A 27,517-nucleotide genomic window follows, 5' to 3' on the forward strand; every position below is an offset into this window, starting at 1 on the left:
TGGTGTTACGATCCTTCACGTACAACGCCTGACTTGGCGAACATGTCGCCCCGAAAATTGCACAATCCATCACGAAGATCCTTTCATCGAACATGAACCGCAGCGCTTGCTTGTCCTCCGACCGAATTTGCAGCTGGTGGAACATCTCTCGGATATCTCCACCAAATCCAACGCGATACTGCCGAAACTTGCACACCACCGACGGCAGCGATGTGAGAAAGTCTGGACCTTTTAGGAGCTTTGAGTTCAATGAAACCCCTCCCACAGCGGCTGCAGCATCCCACACTAGGCGAACTTTATTCGGCTTCTTCGGATTGATCACAACGTTCAGGGGTAGGTACCAGATCTTCTTCTTGTATGTGTCTCTCAGTTCTTTCGCTGACGCTTCATGACAGTATCCTTTTGCTTGATACTCGATCAGTTGATTCGCGACATTCTGCTGCAACTGTGGACTCTGTGCCAAACGTTTTTCCAATGTCTTCATACGGCGCGCTGCCATCGGGTAACTATCTGGAAACGTAGGGTTGTCTTCCCTCCACAGCATTCCCGTGACGAATCTGTCTCCTACTCGCCTAGTGGTGTTCTCTAGAATCTCACGGGCTCGTCGATCTTCCACTGACTCCGGAAGTACCTTTACCGTAACTCCAGCCTCTTCTAGCACGTAGTGCGACTTTAGTAGATCGTACAGCTGCTGATTGGATACACCAACGCACGAATGATGACCGACGTACGCTGTTCTTACACTTCCTCCTTCCTGCGGACCATATACCGTCCAACCCAGTTTGGATCGGATAACTATCGGCTCTCCAGGCTGGCCAACTCGCGATTCGAGTGGCGCGAACAAATGTAGGTGTTTCAAACCTATCAGGATCCTCGGCGATTCACTCGAGTACTCTGCTAGCGGAAGGTTCCGTAGGTGACTATACCGCTCCGCTAGTTCGCGATAGTTTAGTGACTGTTTGGGCAACTTGAGTTCCTCCACGGTGTGGACTTCAATTATCGGTAGCTGCTCCTTCGATCCGATGGCGGATATTGTCAAACTGAACACCACCGAATTTCTCTCCAACCTACTCATACCTGCCGTCCAGGTCACACGGAGCGGCTGTGGTTTCCCGTTGGTTTTCAATTGACTCGCGATGGAGCCCTCGATCAACGAGAACGAGCTACCTTCGTCGAGAAAGGCCATGGTATTGACTGACCTTCCTCCGTAGTTCAACGTTACCGGAATCATCCGGAAGATAATCGGCGTATGCGCAATTGCGTTGTGGGCGTTGCAGTCCAATCGCATCTCTAACTGCGGACGATGGAGCATTGTATTGTGCTCGCCTGGTCGTCGACACCTCTCCACTTTACACCGGATGTTCGCCTTGCACCCACTTTTTCCGTGGCCATTCAAGCAGGACGGGCACAGCTCGAATCGATCTACCACTTCCAGCCGTTGAGGAATGCCCATTTTTTGGAACTCGTCGCAATTCCGTAGCCGATGATCCGTACGTCTACAAACTGGACACGGCGTTCTTCTGTGTTCCGGATTTTTTGGAAAGTACTCGGCGTGTGCATGTAGGTGGCTCTCGTATTCCTTCTGCTTTCCTCCTCTGGCCTTTCCAGGACGATTACCGGATGAATTCGGTTGTGTATCGATCATCCCAGTCGCTTCACTTGCTGTTGACACCAGATCGGCCAAGAAATCTGACAACGTTCGTAGAGTGATCCTAACATGCTGCCTCTTGAACCGCACACATTCCATTTTCGTCGACGGCGGCAGCCTTTCGACCAGTTCCTGAATCAATAAAGGGTTTATCAGATGGTCGTTAAGCTGCGTCGCTTCGAGATGGTCGCATAATTGCTAAACTACCATCCCGAAACCGATGAACGTTTCCAACCGGTCTGCTTTTGGGGGTTCCGCCTTCCGAACTTTCACTAGCAATGTATTTAGCAACTGTTCCGGTCGTCCGTACAGCATTCGCAACGTGGCGATGAATTTTGGTACTGCTTGCGGCAACAGCATCCGACTACATACTGTTTCTCTAGCAGGGCCTCGTAAGCTCTCCTGCAGTCGTGCCAGGTTCTCCAAGTTTGAAAACCCGCACGCTTTCGTAGTCGTATTGAAACTGCTTATGAAGATCGGCCACTCATCTGGCTGGCCGGTGAAATTTGGCAGCTTTCGGGAAAGAAACTGCCGAGCCGATATTTGCGCTTTCGTCGGGGCTGCTTCTTCTTGCGGTCGGATACGCTTCATTTTTCTCACGGTGGCTTCTTCTTCCTCCTCTTCTTCCTCGTGATGCTCTTCTTCCGACTCCCTGGATCCGCTCGATTCCTCTTCTTGTGAACTCTCTTCGTCACTTTCGGTTTCTCCTCTTCGTCCTCTGGTCACACTTGCACAGGAATTCTTCTTCACCATCGTGGTCGTTAACTGCTTCCGTTCGACGGTCTTCTTCTTCGCTCCAGTCGCAGACGTGCTTGCTTCTGGATTAGCTATCGGAGTGGAACTCACTGGTCTTTTCAATGTATATTCGATCTTCGTCGCTTTCGTTCCCTTTCCTTTTGCTTCCTCTTTCCCCCGCTCCAATTCCTGAATCTCCTTTTTCGTTTGCGTTTCTCCGTTACCAAGTTTCTTTTTTTTTTTTTTTTTTTTAGGTGTACTGGAAGTATTTATTTCGTCAAACATAATGTAGACTACATTAAAAAACTTATAACTATGTTCTATTGTAACTAATGTTCCTAAAATATTTTCTTAGGCTCATACGAGGCATGGCTAAATCAATTGCTTCACAATACTGATTGTAAACAGACATCATTTGATTCATTGGACTAAATTTTGCATAATTTGTACGATGATGACAGGTGGCAAACAAGTTTCGATTTCTCAATTGCCGAGTAGGAGTGTAAAAATTTAAACAAGACAATAGTTTGGTGGAATCAATGCGGTGCGAAACAATATCATTCACAAATGAGATCATGGCAAACTCACGACGCTTTTTCAATGATTGGATATCTATAAGCATACATCGCGCCTCGTAGACGATGTCTACCATAATTTGCGTAAGGCATATAAAAGGAATTGCTTTTGAATTGATTCTATTCGATCATCATGTGATTTCATATACGGAGACCATACAATACTACAATATTCTATAATTGATCTGACATACGCAACGTACAAAGTTTTAATTGTATAGGGATCTTTTTTTTTTTTTTTCCAAGTTCGTTTATTTGGTAGGCTCAGGCGTGTATAACACTTTACGGAGCCATGGTTCTTTGCGATATATACAATCAATATCATTTATTTTTCCAGTTAGTAAGAGAGGGGTAGAAGCCAGCGTACTCGTGGTGACTCGAGGTTAGTTTACAATGTTTAAGGATGGACGGGGCTAAGGATTTTGGATCAGGGAATTTTAGCTTCTCATCCGGGTATTTGGCGTCAGGGACGATGTGGCGTGTCGTCGTGCTCGAGGAATGGTTCGACTGGGAGCATCTTCCGGATGGCAAGAGCTATGGTGCTCTATGGAACAGAAAGCAGAGACTAAACACAAAAAAACTTTGAAGAAAGAAAAAAGCAAACTATTAGATTTTGATATCAGAAGCACAAAGAAAACTATAAATGGCCTGCATATAGACCACATCACGATCTCCCAAAACACCTCGAACTTCCCTGAAGGGTTGTTTACCTCGGGCCACTAGGGTATCCAATAATTGCTCTCTGGAGGCGTCATTTTCCGAGCAGGACCAAACTGTATAGGGATCTTGAAAGTTATAACTAAATCTTTTAATAAAACTGAGCATATTTGTTGCTCTATGGATAATGGTGTTGTAGTGGTCAGTAAAGGTTAGCTTAGCATCTAAAATTACACCCAAATCTCTAACCCTTTCACATTTTTTTACTGGTTGATTTCCTAGAGTTACAGTTATCGATGGTGTGCTCCGTTTTCTACTGAAAGTGATCAAATTACATTTTTTGACATTAAGTTTTAGTAAGCTTTTGTTACACCAGTTATCAAATATGCGTATTTCGTTCAAGTAGATGTCATTGTCAACAGTATTTTTGATTTCCATAAATAGTTTCATATCGTCCGCATAAATAAGGATTTTAAGATGCTTAAGAATGAGTGATATATCGTTTACAAACAATATGAATAGAAGAGGTCCTATATGCGAGCCTTGGGGAACTCCAGATGTTACATTGACTGGAAGCGACTGTTTCCCTTCAAATCGTACTATTTGTTGGCGGTCAGTTAAATACGATTTAATCCATTTAAGGAGTCTCATCTAAATTCCCAATTTCTCAAGCTTGAGAATCATCATGGGAATATCAAGTCTATCAAATGCTTTGCTAAAGTCTGTGTCAAATGCCTCAACATGACTACCTTTGTACATAGAATTCAATGAGTAATTTACAAATTCTAAAAGATTGGTAGTAGTCGAACGTCCTTTAAAGAACCCGTGTTGTGCATCTGTTATTATATGTTTTATTTGGTTGAACATCCTTCTATTGATGATTGATTCAAAAAGTTTAGGAATACACGAAATAATGGTCACTCCACGATAATTTCTAATATCAGATTTTTTCCCTGATTTAAAAATTGGTATTAGAAAAGACTTCTTCCATTCTTTTGGAAAGCTACTGGTTTCTAAAGATAACTTGAATAACCAAAATAAAGGTGTCGTAAATTCGCTTGCCAACTTTTTCAAAAACATAGGTGGAATTCCATCTGGTCCGGATCCTTTTGAGGCATCCAAATTCTGTAGAGCTGACAAAATCTCCGTTGCATTAATTTGGTTTACACCAACACTGCTTAAATAGTCAGGAAAATGTGAAAATATTCATAATCACGATCACTTTCGGAAAATTCGGTATATGTCTCTTGAAAAAGGTTGCAAAAGAGTACAAATTTCATCAGCATTATCTCCTACTTTTTCATCTAAAGTCATTTTCGATGGAAAATTGCTGGACTTTAGCTTGGTTTTGCATACTTGAAAAGTTTTTTGGACATGATTTGATTTCATTTTCGGTTTTAGCATTATACTCCGTAAGAGCCGAAGACATGGCTAAACTAAGTTGATCGCAAATATTCAAATAGTTTTCTAAATTTTCTTGACTTGTGTATTGTTTATAAAGTTTATGAGCCTTTTGCTTACGGTTTTTAAATTTTTTGATTTGTTTGTTGAACCATATTGGGTTTTTTGAGTTATAATTGCGACGTTTCCTCACGAGTGGTACTTCATTCCGAACAATGTCTAATAAAATTGCATAAAAGTCTGTAACAGCACATTCAATGTCAGTTTGATTTTGTAAAATTTGTTGCCAATTAGCTCTGTTCAATTTTTGTTTAATGTTGTCAAAATTTGCATTTCTATAATCGAGAATATTTTCGAAATCATAGCCATAAGGATCATGGTTCCGATGCACAAATACAGAGTATTCTATTGCTGTGTGAAATGCTTCATTTTTCCATAACGGCGATAGAGACTCATTTACACAGAAATCATCGAGAGTGTTTGTGAATAAAAAGTCCAAATAACAATTTTGTCGATTTTTCACATGATTAATTTGATTCAGACCTAAACATGCAGCTTTTTCAAAAATAAATAAATTTGTCTGATTTTCACAGACAACTAGTAACAAAATACTTTCATTCACAGAATCTGGAATGAAATCTGCATTGCGCTGGTTGAAATCGCCGTAAATGTGAACTTTGAATTCAGGAGGAAAATGGGAAATAATTTCATCGGCATTATGGAAGAACTTTTCATATGAGGATTTACAAGCTTGATCTGGAGGAAAGAACACTGTTGCAAAATGTGAGTTTCACCATCAATATGCGTTTTACCACACATGCTCAAATTCATTAAATTTGGTAGAATCAATGAGCTCGAATTATGTTTTGAGGAAATTGCGATGAGAACACCTCCGCCAGACATTCTTTGCGCTAAGACGAGATCTCGGTCATCTCTAAAACATTATAATCACTACCAAAACTTCCTCGCTTTTAACGCTTTCTGACCAACTTGTTTCAGTTCCTAAAATAACCGAGAAAGAGGAACTCAAAATTTGTTTATGTATTTCGTTCATTTTGAAAGCACTTTTCATACGATTGAAGTTCTGACAGTATACAAGTAGTTCTGTTGCCTGTGCGTTTGATGAAGTTTTGGTAGTTCGTCAATACCATTACAATTTTCTACGACTTCCTCCAATGAGTGCGTTAAGTTGATCGGAAGTACTATTTGTTGGTCACATTCTGCATCTCCCGACTGCGTCAATTCCTTTAAAAACCCGTCTGTTGGCAGGAGCACGAAGAACAGTGATTTGTGAATGAGCTCCTTAGCGCCGGTCCAAATGCCCAATTGGGAGATGATGAACTGTCATGACTAGGGTTCAGTGTTTCTCCTCGTTGAAAATTTATGCCGCGGTTTTTAACTGGTCCCGAAAACATGGCTTTTGCTGCTGTAAGCAAATCCTTATCCGGGGGGAGAAATCCATTACGGTTGTGATTATGGTTGTGCGCGTTATGGTTGACATTCTTGTTGCTATTATTTCCGCATTTATTCCGGTTCATAAAGCTGGTCCGATCATTGTGGTTCATGCGATTATGGTTGTGATTATTGTCGTTGTTTCCATTGAAATTGTTGTTTCTGCTTCTGTTGACCATTTTTCTGCTTATGTCGTTGTTGTTGTGTCTTTTGTTGATGAAGTTATTGTTTTTGTTGTTGAAATTATTGTTGTTGTATCTTCTGTTGATATTGAAGTTGCTATTTTTGTTTTGGTTGCTGAAATTATTGTTGTTTTTGTTTTTGTATTTGTTATTGTTTGTATTGTTGCTATTCTTATTTTTACGCCACATCGCTTTTTGCTCCTGTGCTCTTTTGAGTTCTACGTATTCAGACTCAGAGCACAACACTTTGTTTGGCCCCATTACACGCCAGGTTGTTGTGTCGTTTTCAGCTGAAGCTTCATCTAGATCATTGCGAGTCAGCTCCAGATGTATCACTGGCTCTGAACTCAGTTCGTCCATTAAATTTGGAGTTGATACCGTAGGAGTCAAGTCACTTTTCAGAGCGTTGACTGTGCTGGATAGCAACTTCAATTCATTCATGATGGCGTCGGTTGAGGTAGATTCACTCTGGCTTGAATTGTGTTCCTCGCAATGGTTGGCCATTCCAATTGTTAGCGAACTCACTTTATCGAATTCATTACATATTCGGTTCAATTCTTTGGTGAAGTCGGTTGACAGTGTTTTTGCATAGTCGGCCATATTTTCCTTCGTCGACTGCAATGACGAATCGAACAGTGACGTGATGTAATTTTTAGCTCATCAACATCAGGAGTTTTTTGCCCATATTGCTTTGATATTGAGTAGAAGATTGTATTTCCTTCTTTAACTCATTAATGTCCATTTCAATGTTCTCAAAGCATCCAGTAATGTTTAGCTGGTTGAGAACGGATGCTAACTTGTGATTAGCATCCATAAGGACTTATTGTGCTTAATCGCCTCTTGCTGCTGACTCAGAAGTTTTTCAAAATTAACTTCCAATACGAAGCGCTTTTGGTATTCGTAGCACAATGGCAGCATATAAGCAAGAATGTGTTGCTCATAATTCCTCTGGGTACCTACGCATGCAGCGTGAAACTTTCTACCACACGACCCGAAACAACACCATACGTGTTTATCGTCACTCACGGTACAGTTATTGATATCGCACGGCATGATTCACTTACGTAGCAATAACAAATCGACACAATTTAAAACGCGCGCGGTTCAGTTAAGCGGAGCAAAATTAATATACGTGCTACCCGGCCGGTGACTAATTAAGACTGAAAAGCTGATCCAGCTGATCCTTCAGCTTTTTCTTTTCTAAATCCTTCTTCTTCTAGAAAGCCTGTTTGGAAGCGATCTTCTTTTCCATAATCTGCTTCTCTAGTGCCCATTCCATCTCCATCTTCTCGTTTTCGAGCTCCATTTGGGCCTTAGCCAACGTTAGCCTCTGCTCCATCCTTCTCTTCAGACGCTCTTTATCCTTCTTCATCTTCTCTATTGCCATAGCAACCTCTTCGCCGTGGATGGTTTGAGACTTACCAGCGTTTTCCTTCGCAGCTCCATCAATGGTGTCGTCAACGGAAATCGCATCACATGCCGGATCATCTTCCGGATCCTTATCCTGGCACGAAAAGCATCGTCAATCGTCGTCGTGTTTGACCTCTGCTCCTACTTACGTCGGCGCAGCCGAAGTGTAGCCATTCCCTGCAGCCCTCGCAGAACACCATGTTGCTCTCGTCGTGATCCGGACGGGTACAAATAACACAGTTGTATGCCGTCAGATCCTTGTTGAGGTTAGATCCATCCTCCGCTTGATGTTTATTCATTTTTGAGGATATTCGGATGGCTTATGAAAACTATTTTTTTGTAGCAGTGCCTTCGTTACACAACAGCTCAAAACTGAAATATATTGTTATTGTGTTTTAATTATATGGTATAATTTTTTCATTCAGTAGTAACTAGGGGTTCCATTCCCGGAAACAATTTCCCGGGAAATCAATTTTCCCGGGATTCCCGATTCCCGGGATGCGCATTTTAGTTTCCCGAATTTCCCGGGAAATTATTATGTTAAAGTATTTACCAATTTTTGGAGGCGACTGTGATCGGTTAAAGTATTTGAAAATCCTTTTCTTATTTTGCAAATTTGATGAGGGAGTATCAATTATATTTTTGACTAACATCTTCTCACTGTTCTCATAATGAAATTTCTATTTAATAGTATATTTCGCTTTCAAAGAAGATAACTCCCTATATTATAAAAATAATTAAGTTTTAACTGTAGATGCTACAGTATTGTACGGTTCAACTCTAATGCGCGTTGAAGGGAGGCGAATCAAAGCATAAGTTTCCATCGGTCGTTTATTTATTTAGTAAGCCCAATCATTACGGGCATTACGAAGTTGAAATAAAAATCGAGTATTTGATGAAATTTCTCAATAGCAAGAATAAAGTTCCCGGGATCCGGCAGTTACGGCTTTGGTAGGTTTATTGTCAGAGGCTTATTTTTAAGACTTTCAATACTTTTTGATTCAAACCCCGATACGTGTTCCAAACAGACTCATGTTCCGAACAATCGTGATATTGCTTTCTTTTTCTAAATTATAATGAACTATTGAGAATTTACTGTCTGGATATGTCAGAGTACAAAAGTTAACATATTTTAGGTCTTTACTATAAGGTCATTACAACAGTCTAATAACAAAAACTCGCCAAACTTATGCAATTTTATGCGTTTCTGGTGTTGCTCGAAACTTCAAACAAAGTTTGACAGAAAGATTCATTTAATATTGATAGTTATGATTTGTAAGGTACGACCATAAAACGCTCGTCTGAACTTTTTTTTTCGCTGTTGAAAAAAAAAACATTTATTGCTTACATACTTCAAATGCAAAGGCGAAATGTACTCAAGTGCTCGTATCATGGTTCTTATTATACATCAAATTTGACCAGAATATTGTTTGCATTAATAAAATATACGGACGAGTACCAGAATGGTTGATGTTAGAAATCTTCCGGCAATAACAGAACAAATCCTGTCAAAGCCGTCTTCTCCTCCATATCAAGGAAGAATCAAGGAATCATCTGGACACAGCAGATCTTACTCTCTAACGAGAGTAGATGCTGAAACTTCGCCATCTGATGCTTATGATATAGCGAGCGTTTTGCAGACATAGACCTAGGTAACGCTCTCGAACTAAACAGAGACAATTTTTCAGACTTTTCAACAACTCTTTAATCATTTTTGCACAATGTATCAAGTATCAATCCCTTGAGGTCGAGAGTATATTTTTATCCTTATTATCCTAGTTATTTATTCACGTTACGATTTTGAATTTCGCAAAATTGTTTCATTTCCCGGGATCCCGGGAAATCCCGGGAAGTTTACATTTTATTTCCCGTTTCCCGGGAAGTTGATTCCCGGGAAAAATGGAACCCCTAGTAGTAACTTACATGAATAGTTTTCTCTCCAACAAATCTTTTGTTTTTGCCTGTCTATTTGATGCGCGATACTTCACTATTCCTGCAAATTAACTTATTAGCTAACTACTTTCCACTCCGCAATATAATATTACCTTTTCCATTATGAACGATTAACTATTTTCTCCTACCGACTTATATTCAGTTTATTTATTAACGTCCACTAACAATCTCAAATTTTATAATTCACGTTTTTTCACCACCTTTATTGTTTTCATTTACAGTTTTTATTTACTCTCTACCTCTTTGCTTTCCCACAGACATCGACAGTTCATCTACGGATTACATGACTCGCAGGTACATCTTCGCGCAAGTAGTGTTGTCAGTTAGCTGCACTCTGTCGTCATCGGTGCCTCAACAGGGATAGTACAAACTCTTCTTATGATAAGTGATGACATTCGACAAAAAACTCAAAATAATTTTCTTATTAAAATCATATTTGTTTATTTTTAATCAATGTTATAAGTTATAAACTTAGCCTGGCGAAGCTTGATTGACTATACCCATCGTAGTTGCTAGTCGTGATTGGCCGAGAAACAACAAATAATGGACAGTTCACTAATTGAATAGTTTTTTCCGGGACTAGAAAGCTATTCTCACTGTACATGCTTCGAAGTTCCTTTTATTCGAGACCACAAACGACGCCGACCACGTGCACATAGTCAATTAGGATAAGGGGAGGAAAATTAGTTCGACACTCATTGCTACAAGAGACCGAGGAATCCTCTGCATCTCCATGAGCGCACTGGAAAGGAATAGTATGTTAGCTGGGAAGGGAATATATTGGAAATCGCCTTGGCACGCGACTAATTATTTCTGTTGATCGACGCCATAATGATACAAAAACGGAAAAGCAACGCGTGTCTAACGTATTTTCCCGAAGACTAATTCGATATCTTAACTACGAGAAAGTAAAAGTTTGTTTCTTGTCCGGTCGTGTTTCTCCAGTAAGCGGATCGACCGGTCGTCAAAGTTTAGTTTTGCTTTGTGCGGGTGAGTAAATAAATCAGAAAGTGAAAGTTTGTTTCTTGTCCGTTCGTGATCACAATCAATCTCTCAAAATTTCAGCTCAATCGCTTGTTGCATAAGCTGGCGCAGTTCCCGTGGAATTCGACAACATTTTTTTCTCCCCATACTAAGCTGAGCCAGTCTACTCTACACATGACATCAAGTAACGAATCGTGAGAGGCACAAAAAACTGATACAAGAACGGTTTTAAAATTCCTTAGAAAATGCCGTTTCTTTTGCACGTTTCCCGATGAAAACAAATCATATCCTTCCTATGCGCTTGAAAAAAAGATGATTAAACGTCAGCAACCCTTATTGATCAAAATAAAGTGTGTCATGGGAATATAGCAGAAATGTTATTGTTTTTCTTGACCATGTCTAACGGAACATATTTTGCTATTAATTGCTAAATGTTAGGATCTTAATTATTCTAAATTATTCTTAACAATTCTATGGATTTATGGTAGCGTTTTATGGAACAATCAGGTATTCAGGAAAAATATTTTAAGCTCTTTTAGTGGAATGTATTCAACCGTCTAAGACGAGTTTAGTACTTTCCATTTAATTCCACTACGTTTTGTTATCTTTGCAGATACCGTCAACTGGGGGGAAGATGATCATTTTTAAGACAAAACATGCAATAACAATGTGTGTTTACATTTTAAATCGAAACAAATATTTTCAAAACATGTACTGCTATACGTTGCAATAATCAACAACTTTAGTTTTCTGAAATGCGTTCGCATTTATTAAAATAAATTAAATTATCACACATTTTTTGAGTAATCTGGTTTGGGGTGAAGTTGATCAAGACAGCTCTACTAAAACCATTATGACCTAGTAGTCAAAATACACTAGGTTATCTGTACGAATGTTGAATTTACTACGTAAAGAAGTCTAAGAAGTCAAAATTTGAAACGAAAATAGCGTCATTTATGACTATCTCTTTCTTTCTTCCACAAAATACATTTTCATGATTATAATCGAAAAACTCGGATTTCTACCTAGCGGTAACATTACTTGAACGGAGAATATTGTTGACTACCGTTTCATAAAATAAAATGGCACTTTTGACTGACACATCAAATGATCATCTTCACCTCAATGATCATCTTCCCCCCAGTTGACGGTACGCATTTCGACTTCAACTGTGAGGCCGTCTTCAGTGTCTCGTACTTGGCTCAACTTGAAGTCTCGTAAAACTCGTCGGTTGAATCAGATATTATTTACGGATCGTTTTCCATTTTTTCATGGATCGTTGGTATTCGAGAAAGGCAAAAAACTCGTTGAGCTCGACCTTCGTGTACAACCTTCCAATCAGAATCAGGACTCGACCTGCAGGTCAACTGTTCTTAAAGGTAGAAAGCTATAAATATATTCCCAACATGCGACTTCCCAATTGAAACGAGCAGTTATTTCTGAAGCTTTATTTTACAACGACGAAGTAAAAAACGTTCGGTCCCTAAGTGGCACCATTTGCTTTCAGCATTCCTTCATATCTCACCGCTAGCGGTCTCCCACCGTCACTAACGATTGCATCTATAGCATTCGCGTCGCAAACCCTTCCTTGGCAAGCAAGTCAAGAAAAGCATGAAAGAGACTAAATTTAACAGACACCAAGAATGAGAAAAATCCCACATAAGTATATACACTTATTGATAAAACCACCCCACCATGATTCGAATGACGTCATTGGTGGGGTTGATTATGGTACTCCCTTTGCTCCCCTCCGACGTTGACTGTGCAACTGTAACCTAACCGGCTATTGCGTCCGTCGAGACACCATCGCCGTTGTCTGCGCGCTCACGCTCGCTCATACAAACCGCGACACCCAAATTAAATTGAGAAATTCTGAGAATTGAATTTACCTAAACTGAAGCTGTAGAAAGTGTAGCTGAATAACATATAAGTAAATAATAAATTCTGGAACCCTATCATTGGGCTATGAAGGCAAATTTTAGCGACAATTTTTTTTCACCTATGTTCCGCATCAATAGTTAAAAAAAAATGTCAAAACCGCCTAAGATTTCCTTTTCTTCCGTTTATGTTCGTTTAGCGTTTAATGATTATGTTCAGTTCAATATAGAATTTTTACATTTCAAGTGTTTGACCCAATGGTCCATCATTTCTACAGCGTTCTTACAGTCTTCGTCGAATTCTTTGCCAGAGAAATTGAAAAAAAAATGTGTTAGAAAGTCACAAATGCTTTTTATTTTGACTAGGTGAAACATCGAAAATGGTTATTCTCCTCTTTTTCAAAATCGGTGATGGCGGCGTGAGTTCCGTTTAATTTAACATTCAAGAGTTTAGAAAAACTTTGGTACACATCAAATTTTCAAGTTTATGTAAAATACGCCAAAGCCAGACAGCTGAAACTGCGAAAATGTAAAATTTCTTATCGATTGCATTTACATGTTTCGATTCAATTTACATGAATTTGCGATGTCATGAAAGTTTCTTGATTTAATCAAACATTTTGAATCCTCTAAAAAAACTTTCAATTTCAATTGTTTTTAAAATTATTATACATAGGAACTCTTATCGCCAATATAATGTCATAGTTGTTTAGGAAACCGGTATCAAAGTCATTGTTGCTTGAACGTGCTTCAAGATAGTGAAACAAACTCATTTTTACATAGATTCGTGAAATTAATAAACCATTCGAATGCTTCTAGAAAAGGGACTCATACACTGTGGAACAGAACACTTAACCATTATATTTAAAATTTAGTTTAAGTCATGACATCACAAAACAATTCAATGTTAGAAGACATGTTTCCTCTGGGCCGTTTAAAGGGATCGACAAAAAATTTAATACTATTTTCTGTGATTTCAAATAATCGCCCTATCAATAGAGAGCCCTAAAACACGAAGATGGATCAATTAGGGCATCACAATATAATTTCAAATGTACTAAGAAAGAATGGTTGGGTCTCGGTAAACTAGATGAGGTTCAATGTTTTCTACCTCTCAAATGAAAAGAATTCACACCGCCATTACCGAGCCTTTTTGTTACATATATGAGTACAAGGGTATCCAGTAACCTAGCAAGCAAATTGATTCTGATCACAATAAGCAAAAATTTCATCGCTTATTGTGATCAGAATCATACAAAATCATCAGTAATGATGAAAATATAGAAAAAAAAAATGCTATACCTAAGGTGGCAGCCCCACCAGCGCGATTCATGGAACACGACCCCGGTAAGGTAGCATATTCAAGCCTTTCAAAAACCACGAAAGTGGTGAAAGATGAAAGCAGAACGTTATTTTTGGCAATCGACCCGGCAACAAAATAAGGACTATGATTAGAAACACGGTTCCCGGAATGCCAGGAGGAGTAAACCTCCTGGCTCTTGAACTGCAGAAGGTTGGAGTGAATATGGCGGCTATCCAAATAATTCGGTGGCCTGAGAAAGTGAATAAAGAGCCGTGGATCGTGAACAGATCTGTGCGTTGAAGATACGGGGCAAATTCTTCATTTACACCCTAAACATCATCTACGCACCGACAAATAATAAATCCTATGACATGAAGGACGATTTTTATGAATGTCTTGATAAGCCAGAAGAGTAATATTAAAAGTATCTAATGCGAGGTGAGAAATAAGGAGTGAGAATTGCAAAGTGAGATGTGAAATATTAGGAAAGAAAAGCAAGAAGCAAGGAGAAATAGAGCCGAAGGACAAAAAACGATGAAGAAAGAAGGAGGAAGAAAAAAAGATGGGAAGAAGAAAGAAAGGAGGAAAGAAATAAGAAGCAAAACGAAGAGTGAAGAAGAAAGGAGACAGAGAAAGAATAAAGAAGTAAGAATTTAGATGAAAGAAGAGATAAAAATTAGAAAGAAGAACGAAAAAGAAGAAAAATGAAGAATGATCGTGATCAGCTCCAACTTCAATTCATATCGGTCTCGATGCTACTTATAGTGGAAAGGAGCTGCGTGTGTGAAAGCAAATGGGAAATAACAGAATCTGAAAGTAATCGCTAGGTTGCGACAAGTACATTCCCCTTGCAGTTATGGAACGCTTAAAGACGTTCTCAACATTCGCTAAAAACAACGCTAAAAAACCAACCAATTTTAGATATTCATATATGGACAACATCATTAGTATCTAAGCTCTTGATTCGCTACGTGATATCCACACTAAAATGGGTTTGATTATAAGAAAATTAATGAAATTTTAATCGATAGCAAATCACCTTATTATGGCCGTTATTACGCCGTTTTAATAACAAACTCGTTCATACCACCAATGCAATAACTGCAATATAACAGTAACATACAGTTATTACTTTTGATCTTGGATGTCGATACAAAAATTGATTAAAAAGCGATAACAAAACACTGAAGACGTTTTCAAGTAGAAAACGAAATACGTATCTGTTGATACGAAACTGAATACAGCGGAAGAAAATGGAAGAGTGAAGTATTTTAACCTTGTAACATTTTCTCCTAAGACACTCAATATCAATTATTCATGATTTAAAAGCGATTTATACAGGAAAGACGGACTGTGGTAAAATTTTGTCGTGGTCACAATAATGGAATACAGATCAAATTCTATTTTTTTTTTTAATAAATCAAATTTAAAGAAATTTAAGCATTTAAAGCAGTTAAAACTATGATGGGTTGATAGGTAGATAACTAATATTCCTGAATTCATTTACCATTGGAATTATTGAATTTTATTGTGAAATTATTGCTTTTTGGCAAAAGTGTTCCATGTGAAAAATCCCACATAAGTATATACACTTATTGATAAAACCACCCCACCATGATTCGAATGACGTCATTGGTGGGGTTGATTATGGTACTCCCTTTGCTCCCCTCCGATGTTGACTGTGCAACTGTAACCGAACCGGCTATTGCGTCCGTCGAGACACCATCGCCGTTGTCTGCGCGCTCACGCTCGCTCATAGAAACCGCGACACCTAAATTAAATTGAGAAATTCTGAGAATTGAATTTTCCTAAACTGAAGCTGTAGAAAGTGTCGCTGAATAACATATAAGTAAATAATAAATTCTGGAACCCTATCATTGGGCTATGAAGGCAACATTTATAAGGCAAACTTTAGCGATAATTTCTTTTCACCTATGCTCCGCATCAATAGTTAAAAAAATGTCAAAAACCGCCTAAGCTTTCCATTTTCTTCCGTTTATATTCGTTTAGCGTTTAATGATTATGTTCAGTTCAATATAGAATTTTTACATTTCAAGTGTTTGACCCAATGGTCCATCATTTCTACAGCGTTCTTACAGTCTTCGTCGAATTCTTTGCCAGAGAAATTGAAAAAAAAATGTGTTAGAAAGTCACAAAATGCTTGTTGTTTTGACTAGGTGAAAACATCGTAAATGGTTATTCTTCTCTTTTCGGGGAGGAGTGTATGAAAATGCTTTGAAGTATGGTATTGAAGTATGCGAGGGCTATTTGAGGGCGGGAAATTTACATTCAATAATGTCGTCGACCCTCCTTAGCCGTGCGGTAAGACGCGCGGCTACAAAGCAAGACCATGCTGAGGGTGGCTGGGTTCGATTCCCGGTGCCGGTCTAGACAATTTTCGGATTGGAAATTATTTCGACTTCCCTGGGCATAAAAAGTATCATCGTGTTAGCCTCATGATATACGAATGCAAAAATGGTAACCTGGCTTAGAAACCTCGCATTTAATAACTGTGGAAGTGCTTAATGAACACTAAGCTGCGAGGCGGCTCTGTCCCAATGTGGGGATGTAATGCCAAAACAGAAGAAGAAGAATGTCGTCGCCTAAGTAACGCCTGCTATGCATTTCTAGCGCATGAGATGAGTCTCGTGAGACGTACATTGAGACACGAAGACTAGCTACTCTCGTCACACCGAATCGATGCTACGTGAGCTTGCGTCACTCATGGCACACTGTCTCATCCATGTATACACGAGAGTTAAGATACTCTGCTAGAAAAGAAGACAGAAGGAAGAACAAAGAAGAAAAATGGAAAAGATAAAAGAAAGAAAAAACCAAGGAACAAGAAAAAAGTAGATAGAAATAAAAGTGAGCAAATACATAGAAGCTTAACGAACAAAAAAATTAAGAAGTGAAGAGAAAAAACAAAGAAGAAAGAAGGAAGAAAATACAAAGGAAGAGGAAAAAAGAAGCTAGAAGAATGAAAAGGGAAAGATATAAAATAAAATAATATTGAAAAAAGAAGAAATAAGATAAATGAAGATGAAAAACAAAGAAGAAAACAAAGCAAAGAAGTAGAACAAAGAGGAAGCAATAAAGAAGAAAAATAAAGATAAAAATAAAGATAAATAAAGAATAAAGAGCAAAAGAAGTAAGGAGAAGAAAAAAGAATAAAGGAGAATAAAGAAATTAAAAAAAGAAATGATAAAGGAGAAACAATAAAGATGAAAGAAGAAAGAATGAAGAGCAAAAGAAGAAAGGAGATGAAGAAAAAAGAAAGCAAAAAGAAGATAAATGAAATAAGACAAAGAGAGAAGAAAGAGAAAAAAGGAAGAAAAAAGGAGAAGACAGAAGAAAAAAGATTGAAGAAATTAAAAAGAAGAAGGGTAAAATAAAAAAGAATAAAGAAAAACCCAGATTAATGATACCTTTCTCGCTCATTATAAAATTTGTCGAGAAAAATTCTTTAGAGAGGTCAAATAGAACAAATATGAAGCAATAAATAGTGTTTGACTTAATAGACTTTCAAAAATTGTGACGAAATTGGATCGTGGCGAAACCATATCAAAACCGTCATATAATCGGGTGTAGACGAAATCAGGGGCAGATAAAATTTTAACATGCTAAAAATCGAGTCATCACTGTTTCTTGTACAAATCCGTTCATGGAATGATGCTATGGCAGTTTCATTGCAAAGAATTCCACGCCTTTTTTGCCTAAAAATGTATTTTGACCATAGTTTCTGATCCCGTCTGCCCAGTTCTTAATAGAAAGCAATGGGACGGGATTCCCTGTCGAACGCCACTTTTGCGAAGCAATCGGTAAAGGATAAGTGCCAAAAGAGTGAGCTAGATTTTTTCACTCGTCAAAAGAAAAAGTATTTTGACCATAACTTCTGAGCCCAAGTCCAATCCGGCCAATTTTCAATAGGAAACAATGAGAAAGAATACTGCGTCGAATGCAACTTGCGAGCAAATCGGTTAAGGGCAAGTGCCTGGGAAGTGGGCTAGACTTTTTGCGCACATACACACACATACACACATATACACACACAGACATCACCGGGCTGCGAAATGGTGAGTTGACATCTGGGAAGAAGCGACCTACACAGCTCTGGTCCTCACAAGTTTCAATCTCACGCTCCCATGAGTCTTCCGATGACAATTGACCGCCAGCTAAGGGTTGCGTACTCAGCTGGTAGTGCAGCCTAGGACTGTTGTCCTTCTGACATCAGTCAGAGTGAGTGGGTGCGACCAACGGGACCATCGTCCCTAACCCCTAATCCCAAGGCGTCAAGCGACCCGTGCCGAGGGGATGCATGGCCAGGGGGGTGAAATAATAAGCTAGGCCTTTAACGGAGCCTGTGGGGTACCTGGGCACCCTCCACAGTAATTGTCCCTTACCGCGTCATGCTGGGCTCTGGCGTGGTGGACCTCTTTTCCCGAGCAACTCGTGGGACCAAAATGGAAAACCAAGTCAATTCTTCAATTAGTGGTAGTAGTGTAGGCGACAACCCCTTCGCAAGAGGTGGGTTGTTCAGATCTCTGCCTAGGAGGCCAGAGGCAATAGTCGGCAGCTCAGTGCGCAGCGCCAGCGTGGGTCACTTAACCTTCCTCTCGGCTAAAAAAACGCCGGTAGAGGTTATTGACGGCCCATGGCTTGTGGAGGCGATGAACCGCAAACGCGATGCGCTTTCAGCCTTCGAGGTGGCGACGAAACAGCTGGACGCCATCATCGACTTTGCATCATCGAAGCATAATATCAGTAAGGACCTCAAAAGGAGCTTGCAGAAACTTCGAAAGTCGATGTTGGATGCCAAGCTGGAGAGGGCGGTCGGGACGGCCAAGTGTAAACCCGTGAAATCGGTGGAGTCGAGGTCTACCCAGACTGAGGCCCAAGGATTCGCGGACTCGGGTAAGGTCGAATCGACCGAAGGCGTGCCAGCGAAGACCAAAGTCTACCCAGACTGAGGCTCAAGTATTTGCGGGTACGTCGGGGGTGACTGCTCCAACGGAGCAGACACAAAAACGGGGGAGACAGTCTCCAGGGGATGAGCCTCCAAAACGCGGATGGTTACTACCCCGAACAAGGGTAGTGGGCTGGGAAGCTGAATCCCGGCCAGGTACCTCCAAAACCGGGGGAGGAAGGACCTGGAAAGGTCCGTCCACTCAGGAAAGACGGTGGTAAGGGGTTACGGCAGGCTGAAAGTTCTCAGCCGCACCAGACCAGGGAAATAAAGGGGGATGACGCCTCCTGGACCCTGGTCAAGAACAAAAGGAAACCGAAGACGTCAAGGGCCGAAAAGAAGGCCCAGGCGAATGAGGGTAGCAAGAAGTCTAGGGTAGGCGCCAATCGCTCCAGGGGCGATGCCCTAGTCATCACGGCGGACGAGGCTAAGTACTCAGACGTTTTGAAGGCGATGAGGAGTGACGTCAAGCTCGGTGAACTCGGCGCCGACGTACGTCGAATAAGGCGTACCCGAATGGGCGAGATGATCCTCGAGCTGAAGCGGGGCGTCTCGCAAAAGGGCGCCGCCTACAAGAAGTTGGCAGAGGAAGTTCTAGGCGAGACGGTCAATGTGAGGGCACTCACTACGGAGGTGAATCTAAGGGTTAAAGACCTGGACGAGATCACCGAAGTCGAAGAGCTCGTCACGGCACTGCGGCGACAGTGTGAAGTGGAGACGCCCACCGCAGCCGTTCGGCTACGGAAAGGACGCCTCCAAGGTAGTCAAGTTAGGGAGCGTCAAGGTGGGATGGTCGGTATGCCCTGTGGGCAAATACGAGCAACCCGAAGTTTGCTTCAAGTGCCTGGAAACGGGGCACAAGCAATGGGACTGCAAAGGCACTGACAGAAGCAATCTCTGCCGACGCTGCGGATTGGAGGGACATAAAGGCACAATTCTGCACGAACCCTCCCAATTGTTTGATTTGCTCCAGCAAAGCTGTGAACAGCAAGCACCCCATGGGGGGTTCCATGTGCCCGGCGTTTAAGCGTGCTGCAAAATCACAGTGCAGGTAACGCAGCTGGCTTGCTCGGCCTCGCCCGAGTGTTTGGTGTGCGCAGATTTAGAGGAAACGGCGGAACACGTGTTGTTCGTGTGCTCACGTTTTCGCGCAATGCGTGACCACATGCTTGCCACATGTGGTCTGGACACTACCCCGAACAACCTAGTTCGGACGATGTGTAAAGATGAAGTTGGCTGGAACGCCGTTTTATCGGCTATCGCCCAAATCGTCTCGAAGGCGGTGGCGCGTGGACTCAAGGATGGCTAGTTCAGGCGCAAATAAGAGGTGGTCCAAGGGCAATGGCAATGGAAACGGTTTAGCGGGTCGGAGATGTAGTCCTGTCTCCCTCGTTTGCTGTTGGAGGTGGTCCCTAACCCCGCACTTCCTGGACAACCCAGGATGTCTGTTGAGCAGATTCCCCCTCCATTGCTTAGGAAGAAAAAAAACACACAGACATCACCTCGATTCGTCGAGCTGAGTCGACCGGTATATAACACTATGGGTCTCCGAGCCTCATATTAAAAGTTTGTTTTTGGAGCGAACATAAGCCTTTACGTATACTTTGTATACGAGAAAGGCAAAAAGGGAAAAATAAAGAAGAAGAAAGAAGAAAAAAAGTGAAAAAAAGAGGAAAACGAAAGAAGAAAGAAGAAAAAAGAAATAAGGAAGAAGGTAGAAGGGAGAAGAAACAAGTAAGTAAGACGAAGTAAGATGGATGAATTTAGGAGGACCAAAACATGTAGGAAGAAAGAAGAGGCAAGAAGGATGAAGGAAGAAAGAAAAATGAAGAAAGGTGGAAGAAAATGAAGGAAGAAGGAAATAAAACCTCATGTGTTACTAATAAATTAAAGGGGGTTAAAGGTAATTACAAATCGAAGAGATCGCTTCTTCAGGTGCGTATTGAACTACTTACAGTAGTAGTCTAGTCAATCAGTCTGCTTCAATTTAAATATTTAGTGAAAAAATAGCTGTACGGATTTTGTTCCTTTGATTCGAAATACGTCCACGGTGGATGGATTTCGATTCAGGAGTTAATTTTTAATTAATAAATTAATTCATTATTTTATCATGTTTTTCATGGTTTTTAATGTGTAAATGTGAAACACTATCGTGTTATTTTCACATGGAAAACGAATTGTAAAATTGTGGACCTAAACCAAACTTATCCAAATTTAATATTGATGAAAACATATATGTGCTTCAGATGGTCCATATTACCCCCACAAGAACGTGTACGTTTTACACCACCGTGATCCTATTTCTTAGAAAATTCTCGAAAAATTGACTTTTGATATAAATTAGTCTAGTCAAGTACGAGACACTGAAGACGGCCTTACTGTTCAGGTCGAAATACGTATCTGTCAAGATACAATTAAGTGGTGGAATTCAATGGGATTGTACAAACTCGTCTTATGACAAGTGATAAATCATCAATTTAACCCGTACACAATGAATACACTAAGTTTGAGATCTCTGAGAAGAATGAGGATTTATTTTGAAGATTTCTGCTTCAAAAGCCTAAATACTGCACATGAAAAAATAGATCAGCATGGCACTTCAGCCATAATTTGTATTAAATCATTAATAAACAGGATATTTTCCATTATTTGAATGTGGTAAAACATGTCTCCTTTTTGCCTTTCTCGTACAACAAAGTTGTACCGTAATACTATAGTATGTGTGTGTGTGTGTGTGTGTGTACGTGTGTATGTGTACAAATTTTGTAGACACACTTTTAGAAACTTCAATATCCGATTTACTCGTAACAAGTTGCATTCGACGAGGAATGCAGTCCTATTGTTTGCTATTGAAAATAGGCCCGATTGGATCATTGTTTTTTCCCAAGGGTCCCCCCTTTGAAAATCAATTTCAAAATTTCAAAAAAAAAATTGTCGGGAATGGTGACAATGCGTATTAATTAATTTAAAAACATGCAAAATGATTGAAAACATGCGTTCTATTCCCCTAAAGTACTTTTTTGACCTTTCTAATGAAAGCAGTTGGAGCGTTTGGTTTTCGACGACTGACTCAAGCAAAGCCTCCAGCCATTTGTGTTGGTTTATGTTGCATCCGACGTTTTTACGAGTTGTGTTTTTTGTGTTGTCTCAAGAATTATTATATTTTTCTTATTCATTCTTTCATCGGAAGCTCATTTTCTGAAACCTTGAGTACGCCTTACGTGTCCTTGGGATTTTGTTTTTTGTTTAGAGCGGTTGCCGCATCCCCTAACGTATTTTTAGTTCCTGTCAATTCGGGCTATTCTGCGCATCGGTGCCTTTGCTAACATCTCGTGGATAAAACGCGGGCTCTTCTCCCCATCTATTGGGTCAATCTGGGAAACGAGGGCTAGATTATAACATTGTATGTACGAACTTTCTTCTGGAAGGAGATTCTCTATTCATCCCGTGGATTCGCATAAGTGTCTCTGCTTATGGAACCACCACGCCCATTTTTGGCCCTTCATACACTGCCGTTCTACGCATGCTTGTACCAAATTCAAAAAACGACAAATTAGAAAATGGCATTTGAAATTGGACACTAATTTTCATTGCTGTCGTATAACCTGAATGATATATAAGATTATTACATCACAGAACCATTCAGAAGACTTAATTGAATTGAAATCATTCTTATTTTTCACTCACAAATAGAATTTGCGATAACGATCATGGAAATTGTTTGGCGGGACAGATATGCCGAGAAATAGAGCACTTGTTTTGTGGTTTCTACGCATATCAGCCCCGTTCAGTGCATGATTTCGTGAATGACTACTGCGATTGGCATGTCTCCACATGCTTTATTTATGGAAGTGAACCATCCACGTGATGGAAGTGATTATGTCGCTTAGAATGAGTATTGTACAAATTTCCCCCATTAAACCAGTGCAACAGGCTAAGATTGCAAGATTTAAATAGAAAATGCTATTTCAATGTGTGTTGCTCCATGAAATAACTGAATCCGCCATAATGATGTATTTAATCACCGCGAGACAATTATGCGTAGAAATTAAGCAATGGGACAAATGGACTTGATGTTGTTTTTAATGATTTTCCGAACAAAGTTCGAAATCTGTTAGAGTTTTCTAAAAGTATACATCAAAATAGACTGCTCTATGGTGAAAAGTCAAAATCCACAAAAACTAACATGGGACAACTATGCGTAGAAGGGCAGTACAGGAGTCTGATGAAATACAAACAGTAGTATAATCATGATCAAATCGTTTGTCAGATATGGCCAGTGCTATCTGCAGGTGCCTTGCTACAATAGATGGTAGTATCATCATCATCATCATCATCATCATCTAATGAAATTTTTACAATACATTTTAAATCCACGAGAAAGGCATCATCGCCGCTAGGTGGATTAATTTGGGGTTTTGTAATAAACAATGAGATCCAGTTGGTAAAGAAACAAATCTAGACCAACATCTGAAATGGGCGTAACAGCCAAAATTTATTCCTTTTGATTCCTCGTCTACATATAAAGCTATATTTGCAAACGGAGAATCAAAAGGAATAAATTTTGGCTGTTACGCCCTTTTCAAATGTTGGTCTAGAAATTATAACGACTTAGCTCAAACGGGACCCCGGGAAGGATCAACTCTTTATTGTTAATTCAACTTTGAATGACTATGCAGTCTTTGAAGATTAAAACTATATTTTTATTTGTCTAATGTTGCGAGACGGAGACTCTTCATCAGGGGACAAATAAAAATCTTGTTTCAATCTTCAAAGATAGCTTAGCCGTTTTGAAATTAAAAACCCTGAATTAATCAATGGTGCGTTTCCTGATTAATGGTGCATTTCTCGCGCAATGTTTTAGCGTGTTTACACATAAAAAAAAGTACTTCAGCCATGTCCTATGATCCCATAGTCCGATCTGGCCAATTTTCAATTGCAAATAAAAATTCCTTGTTGAATGAAACCTGTTGCGAGTAATTCGGACAATGCTAAGTTCTTAAAAGTGTATCTACAAAATGTGTACACATACACACATACAGACATCACCTCAGTTCGTCGAGCTGAGTCGATTGGTGTTTAACACTATGGGTCTCCAAGCCTCCCATCGGAAATTCGTTTTTGGAGTGATCATACAGCCTTTCGGTACAACTTTGTTGTATGAGAAAGGCAAAAATACACTGTTGTATAAATTTATTCAGTCGATTTTGTCCCCAATGTCTAAGGTGCCTGCCAGAGTAAACGCGACGAGCGATGCGACGCGACGCGACTCACGTAAAAGAACAATCATTATTAACAGGCTGTCAAATTGCACTGTCGCGTCGCGTCGCATCGCACGTCGCGTTTACTCTGGCTTGCCCCTAACACGTTGTGATTATGGTCTCAAATTTCGAAAACTCTGTTTCAAATACCAAACTGCACCAAAAACCAAATAGCATAAGCTAGATGGGGTTTTCTTGTTGGACGGTGATAATCATTAAATAAGTCCTATTGTCCTATCTGTTTACTTTCATTTCAATTCATTTCATCATTTCAACTTGAAGTTTTGAATATGAGTCTACGCGGGATTTGATTTAAAACTCTTAAAGCTAGCTTGACATTACATATCAAACGCGTAAAGTCGTGGCCTAGCGATTACCTTTGACATCCGTCGAATACATATATGTTGAATTTGCAGGGCTGTGTAATCACAGGAAAATCCAGCAAGAGACTTTTGCACTAGTGATACATAGCCCAAGTAACAAGAATAAAGCTCTTGGAAACAGCGATTCAATCTTCATCTGAGCTATAAAACCGCAATAAATTTGTCGATATTCCTAGGGAGACGATGTACCAAAAGTTCGTATTAGTATCGTCTCTTTTTGTTCGTTTTGTTCTGTCAATCGAGCTCATAATTTGATAGCTATTGGCGCTCTTATACAAAAACTTTAAGAATTTTTTTAAAACAGTCCGATACTATCACAATACACGTCTAGCGAAAGCCGGAAAATGTCTAATTCAAAACCTCAACTTAACTCCTATCACCAATTCCATGAATTTGTTCTTGTAATTCCATTATAATTGGCCAAGTAAACACTGGAATGTGATTTCGTGACTATGTCCATAATCATTACTCTCGGCTTTATGGTCACACTGAGTACACCCATTGCTCGTTCTATAAATAATTCCCTCATAAAGTTAACACGAAATGAACCAAACAACATAATGCTATATTTAGGATTACCAGTATGCTTCGGCGCGTTCTGCTGCTGGTGCTTCCGCTCTCGCTGCGACTTCGTCTTCCGGTGCACCCGCCTATCTTCGAGGTTTTCCGGAATCTCCAAATCACCCGAAAGCGACGCGTCATTGAAATCGGAACACTGCTTCAGATACCGCATCAGCGTTTCGTTTGCCTGGCGCACTTCCATTTCCCCAGCAGCGATAATTTTCCGCTCTCTCCGCCTGCGGGATTCCGATTTGCTGCGCTTTCTGCGTGGGCTTTTATCTAGGCTACTTCGGCTGCGGGTGCTCCGCTGAGCGGGACTTTTCTGCGGATCTGACAGGGACTGCACCTTCAGCTGGCGGTCCATGTAGCCCAGGATACCCTTTTGCAGTTTGTCGTCCGTTCCCGGAACGGTGTCTACGGAAGTCGTTTCCACGCGCTGCTGATCGGGTGGATTTCTGTTAGCATCAATTGCATCATCAACATTGTTGTTGTTGTTGATATTGTTGTGGACTTTCGTGCTGCTGGCGTTTGTCGTCGTAGAGGCGCTATCTAGATTTTCATCTGGTCGTGAAGAATGTGAACCTCCTACGGTAAAGGGTGCTCTATTTTTAGAAACTTCTTCATCGTTTCGCGGACTGCCTGGAGATTGTTCGGAAGCTTCCAATCGCTGATGCCCACTGCTGGTCGACACTCTCCGCGAGCTGGATCCGGACCGAGAACTACGGTGTTTAGTTTTGGCATGCACGCGCACTTGTTCCATTTTTTAAAATTTTCACTTGCCAACCTTATGTGGCATTCTACTGAGAACAACTCAAAGCCTTTCCTCGGAGATTTTAAACGGCACAGTATTTCAATCAAGACAGGAAAAATCAATTTAATATTCCATCACAAGTATCAGAAACAACACTCATAAGAACCAAAAATATCGCAATCATCACTCTATCCTGTGGGGGTGATTTGGGCGTATGTGAGAAAGGAAAATTCGAACACCGAATGCACTACACGGTAGGCACAACGAAACGGCCGACGACGACAAGCGGTACCGGAAGGGCGGGTGGAGAAAAACACCATTTAGGGTGGTAGCACACTAATTTCCCAGCACCGTACCGAAGTTTGTGCTACGAACGTCATGAAATCTCCTCGCCAACTGACACAAATCTGGCAAATGGTTGTCCATGGACTGTAACTTTTCATCGCCACTCAGTGCCTTAGTATATATAAACAGGACGCCTCCGACAGTAACCGAACGGGGAAAAGGCTGTAAGCATTCCACTGTAGGGTGCTCCGAACTGTCTCATAAACGTGAAGATAAGTAAAATATAAACATGTAAGAGCCACAATAAACTTGAATCGCAGAATAAGTTCCTGTTTGTTCTAAAATAATTTTCAACACGAACTTATGATAATGGACTAAAATGACATTCCCAGTCACAATATCCTATAAGGAAAGTAAAACCACCCGACGCGATCCTTCCTACGCTGCACATATTGCGTTTTCCATTGGAGCTTGTCCTGCGCACTAGTCATCACCTGTGCTGTCCGCCTCACTGCTGCCTTTTTCTGTTGTTTTTATCGATCCCGCGAAAACGTAGCACTGGTGGTGCAAACCAGGAGTCGAAGGGGTGGGTGGATGCATTTGAGAGTGGCGACCTGATTCATAGGTACGTGTGTCCTCCTGTGATGGCAAAAGCGCCACGAAAGGGGGATCAAAACACAAAATTCACGCTGCACTTCGCACTCATACGCAGCCCACCATGACGCTGGGGATTACGGGAGGCACACATAGCCTACTGTGACATCCACGCGTAACTACTTATTTAGTTGAAACCCCCAACCAGGATGAGGAGCGAGCAGAGCTGTGTAGGTGCTTTCGTTATTGAATTGCATTGGGATTTGCCCGTTTCGGCATGTGCATGGTAGTTTGACCTTTCGGGGGAGAAAAATCGAAGTGCCAATACAAAGGGCACGAACTTTGGAAAAATGCCAACGCATTAGCCGAAGATCGCAAAAAGGTCATCTCAAAACCTACAGACACTCATAGCAATGAAGAAGTGATGATGAAGACCTACTGTTAAAGTTGAAGACTGAGTTCATATGTTATTCACTGCAACCAGACAAAAGCCCACCAATAAAGGAGAAATCATAAACAAATCAACCATAAGGTTGGCT

The 27,517-nt window shown here is 40.5% G+C and overlaps 1 protein-coding gene and 1 long non-coding RNA gene across 2 annotated transcripts in view; one reads left to right on the forward strand and one right to left on the reverse strand.

Moving 5' to 3' along the window:
- Positions 1 to 10,403, forward strand: part of LOC134227282 (uncharacterized) — a 32,997-nt gene extending 22,594 nt beyond the window's left edge. The window contains exons 2-3 of the long non-coding RNA XR_009983645.1: positions 8,091 to 8,326; positions 10,271 to 10,403. This is a non-coding gene — a long non-coding RNA (uncharacterized LOC134227282). The remainder of the gene's footprint in view (positions 1 to 8,090; positions 8,327 to 10,270) is intronic.
- LOC134224299 (uncharacterized) overlaps positions 1 to 26,155 on the reverse strand; it is a 48,762-nt gene extending 22,607 nt beyond the window's left edge. The window contains 1 exon segment of the mRNA XM_062703633.1: positions 25,367 to 26,155. Coding sequence (XP_062559617.1) covers positions 25,367 to 26,108 — 742 coding nt within the window. The 5' untranslated portion in view covers positions 26,109 to 26,155.
- Between the last annotated feature and the right edge of the window lie 1,362 nt (positions 26,156 to 27,517).

This window comes from Armigeres subalbatus, chromosome 3 (genome assembly GCF_024139115.2).
Source record: "Armigeres subalbatus isolate Guangzhou_Male chromosome 3, GZ_Asu_2, whole genome shotgun sequence".
Taxonomy (NCBI): domain Eukaryota; kingdom Metazoa; phylum Arthropoda; class Insecta; order Diptera; family Culicidae; genus Armigeres; species Armigeres subalbatus.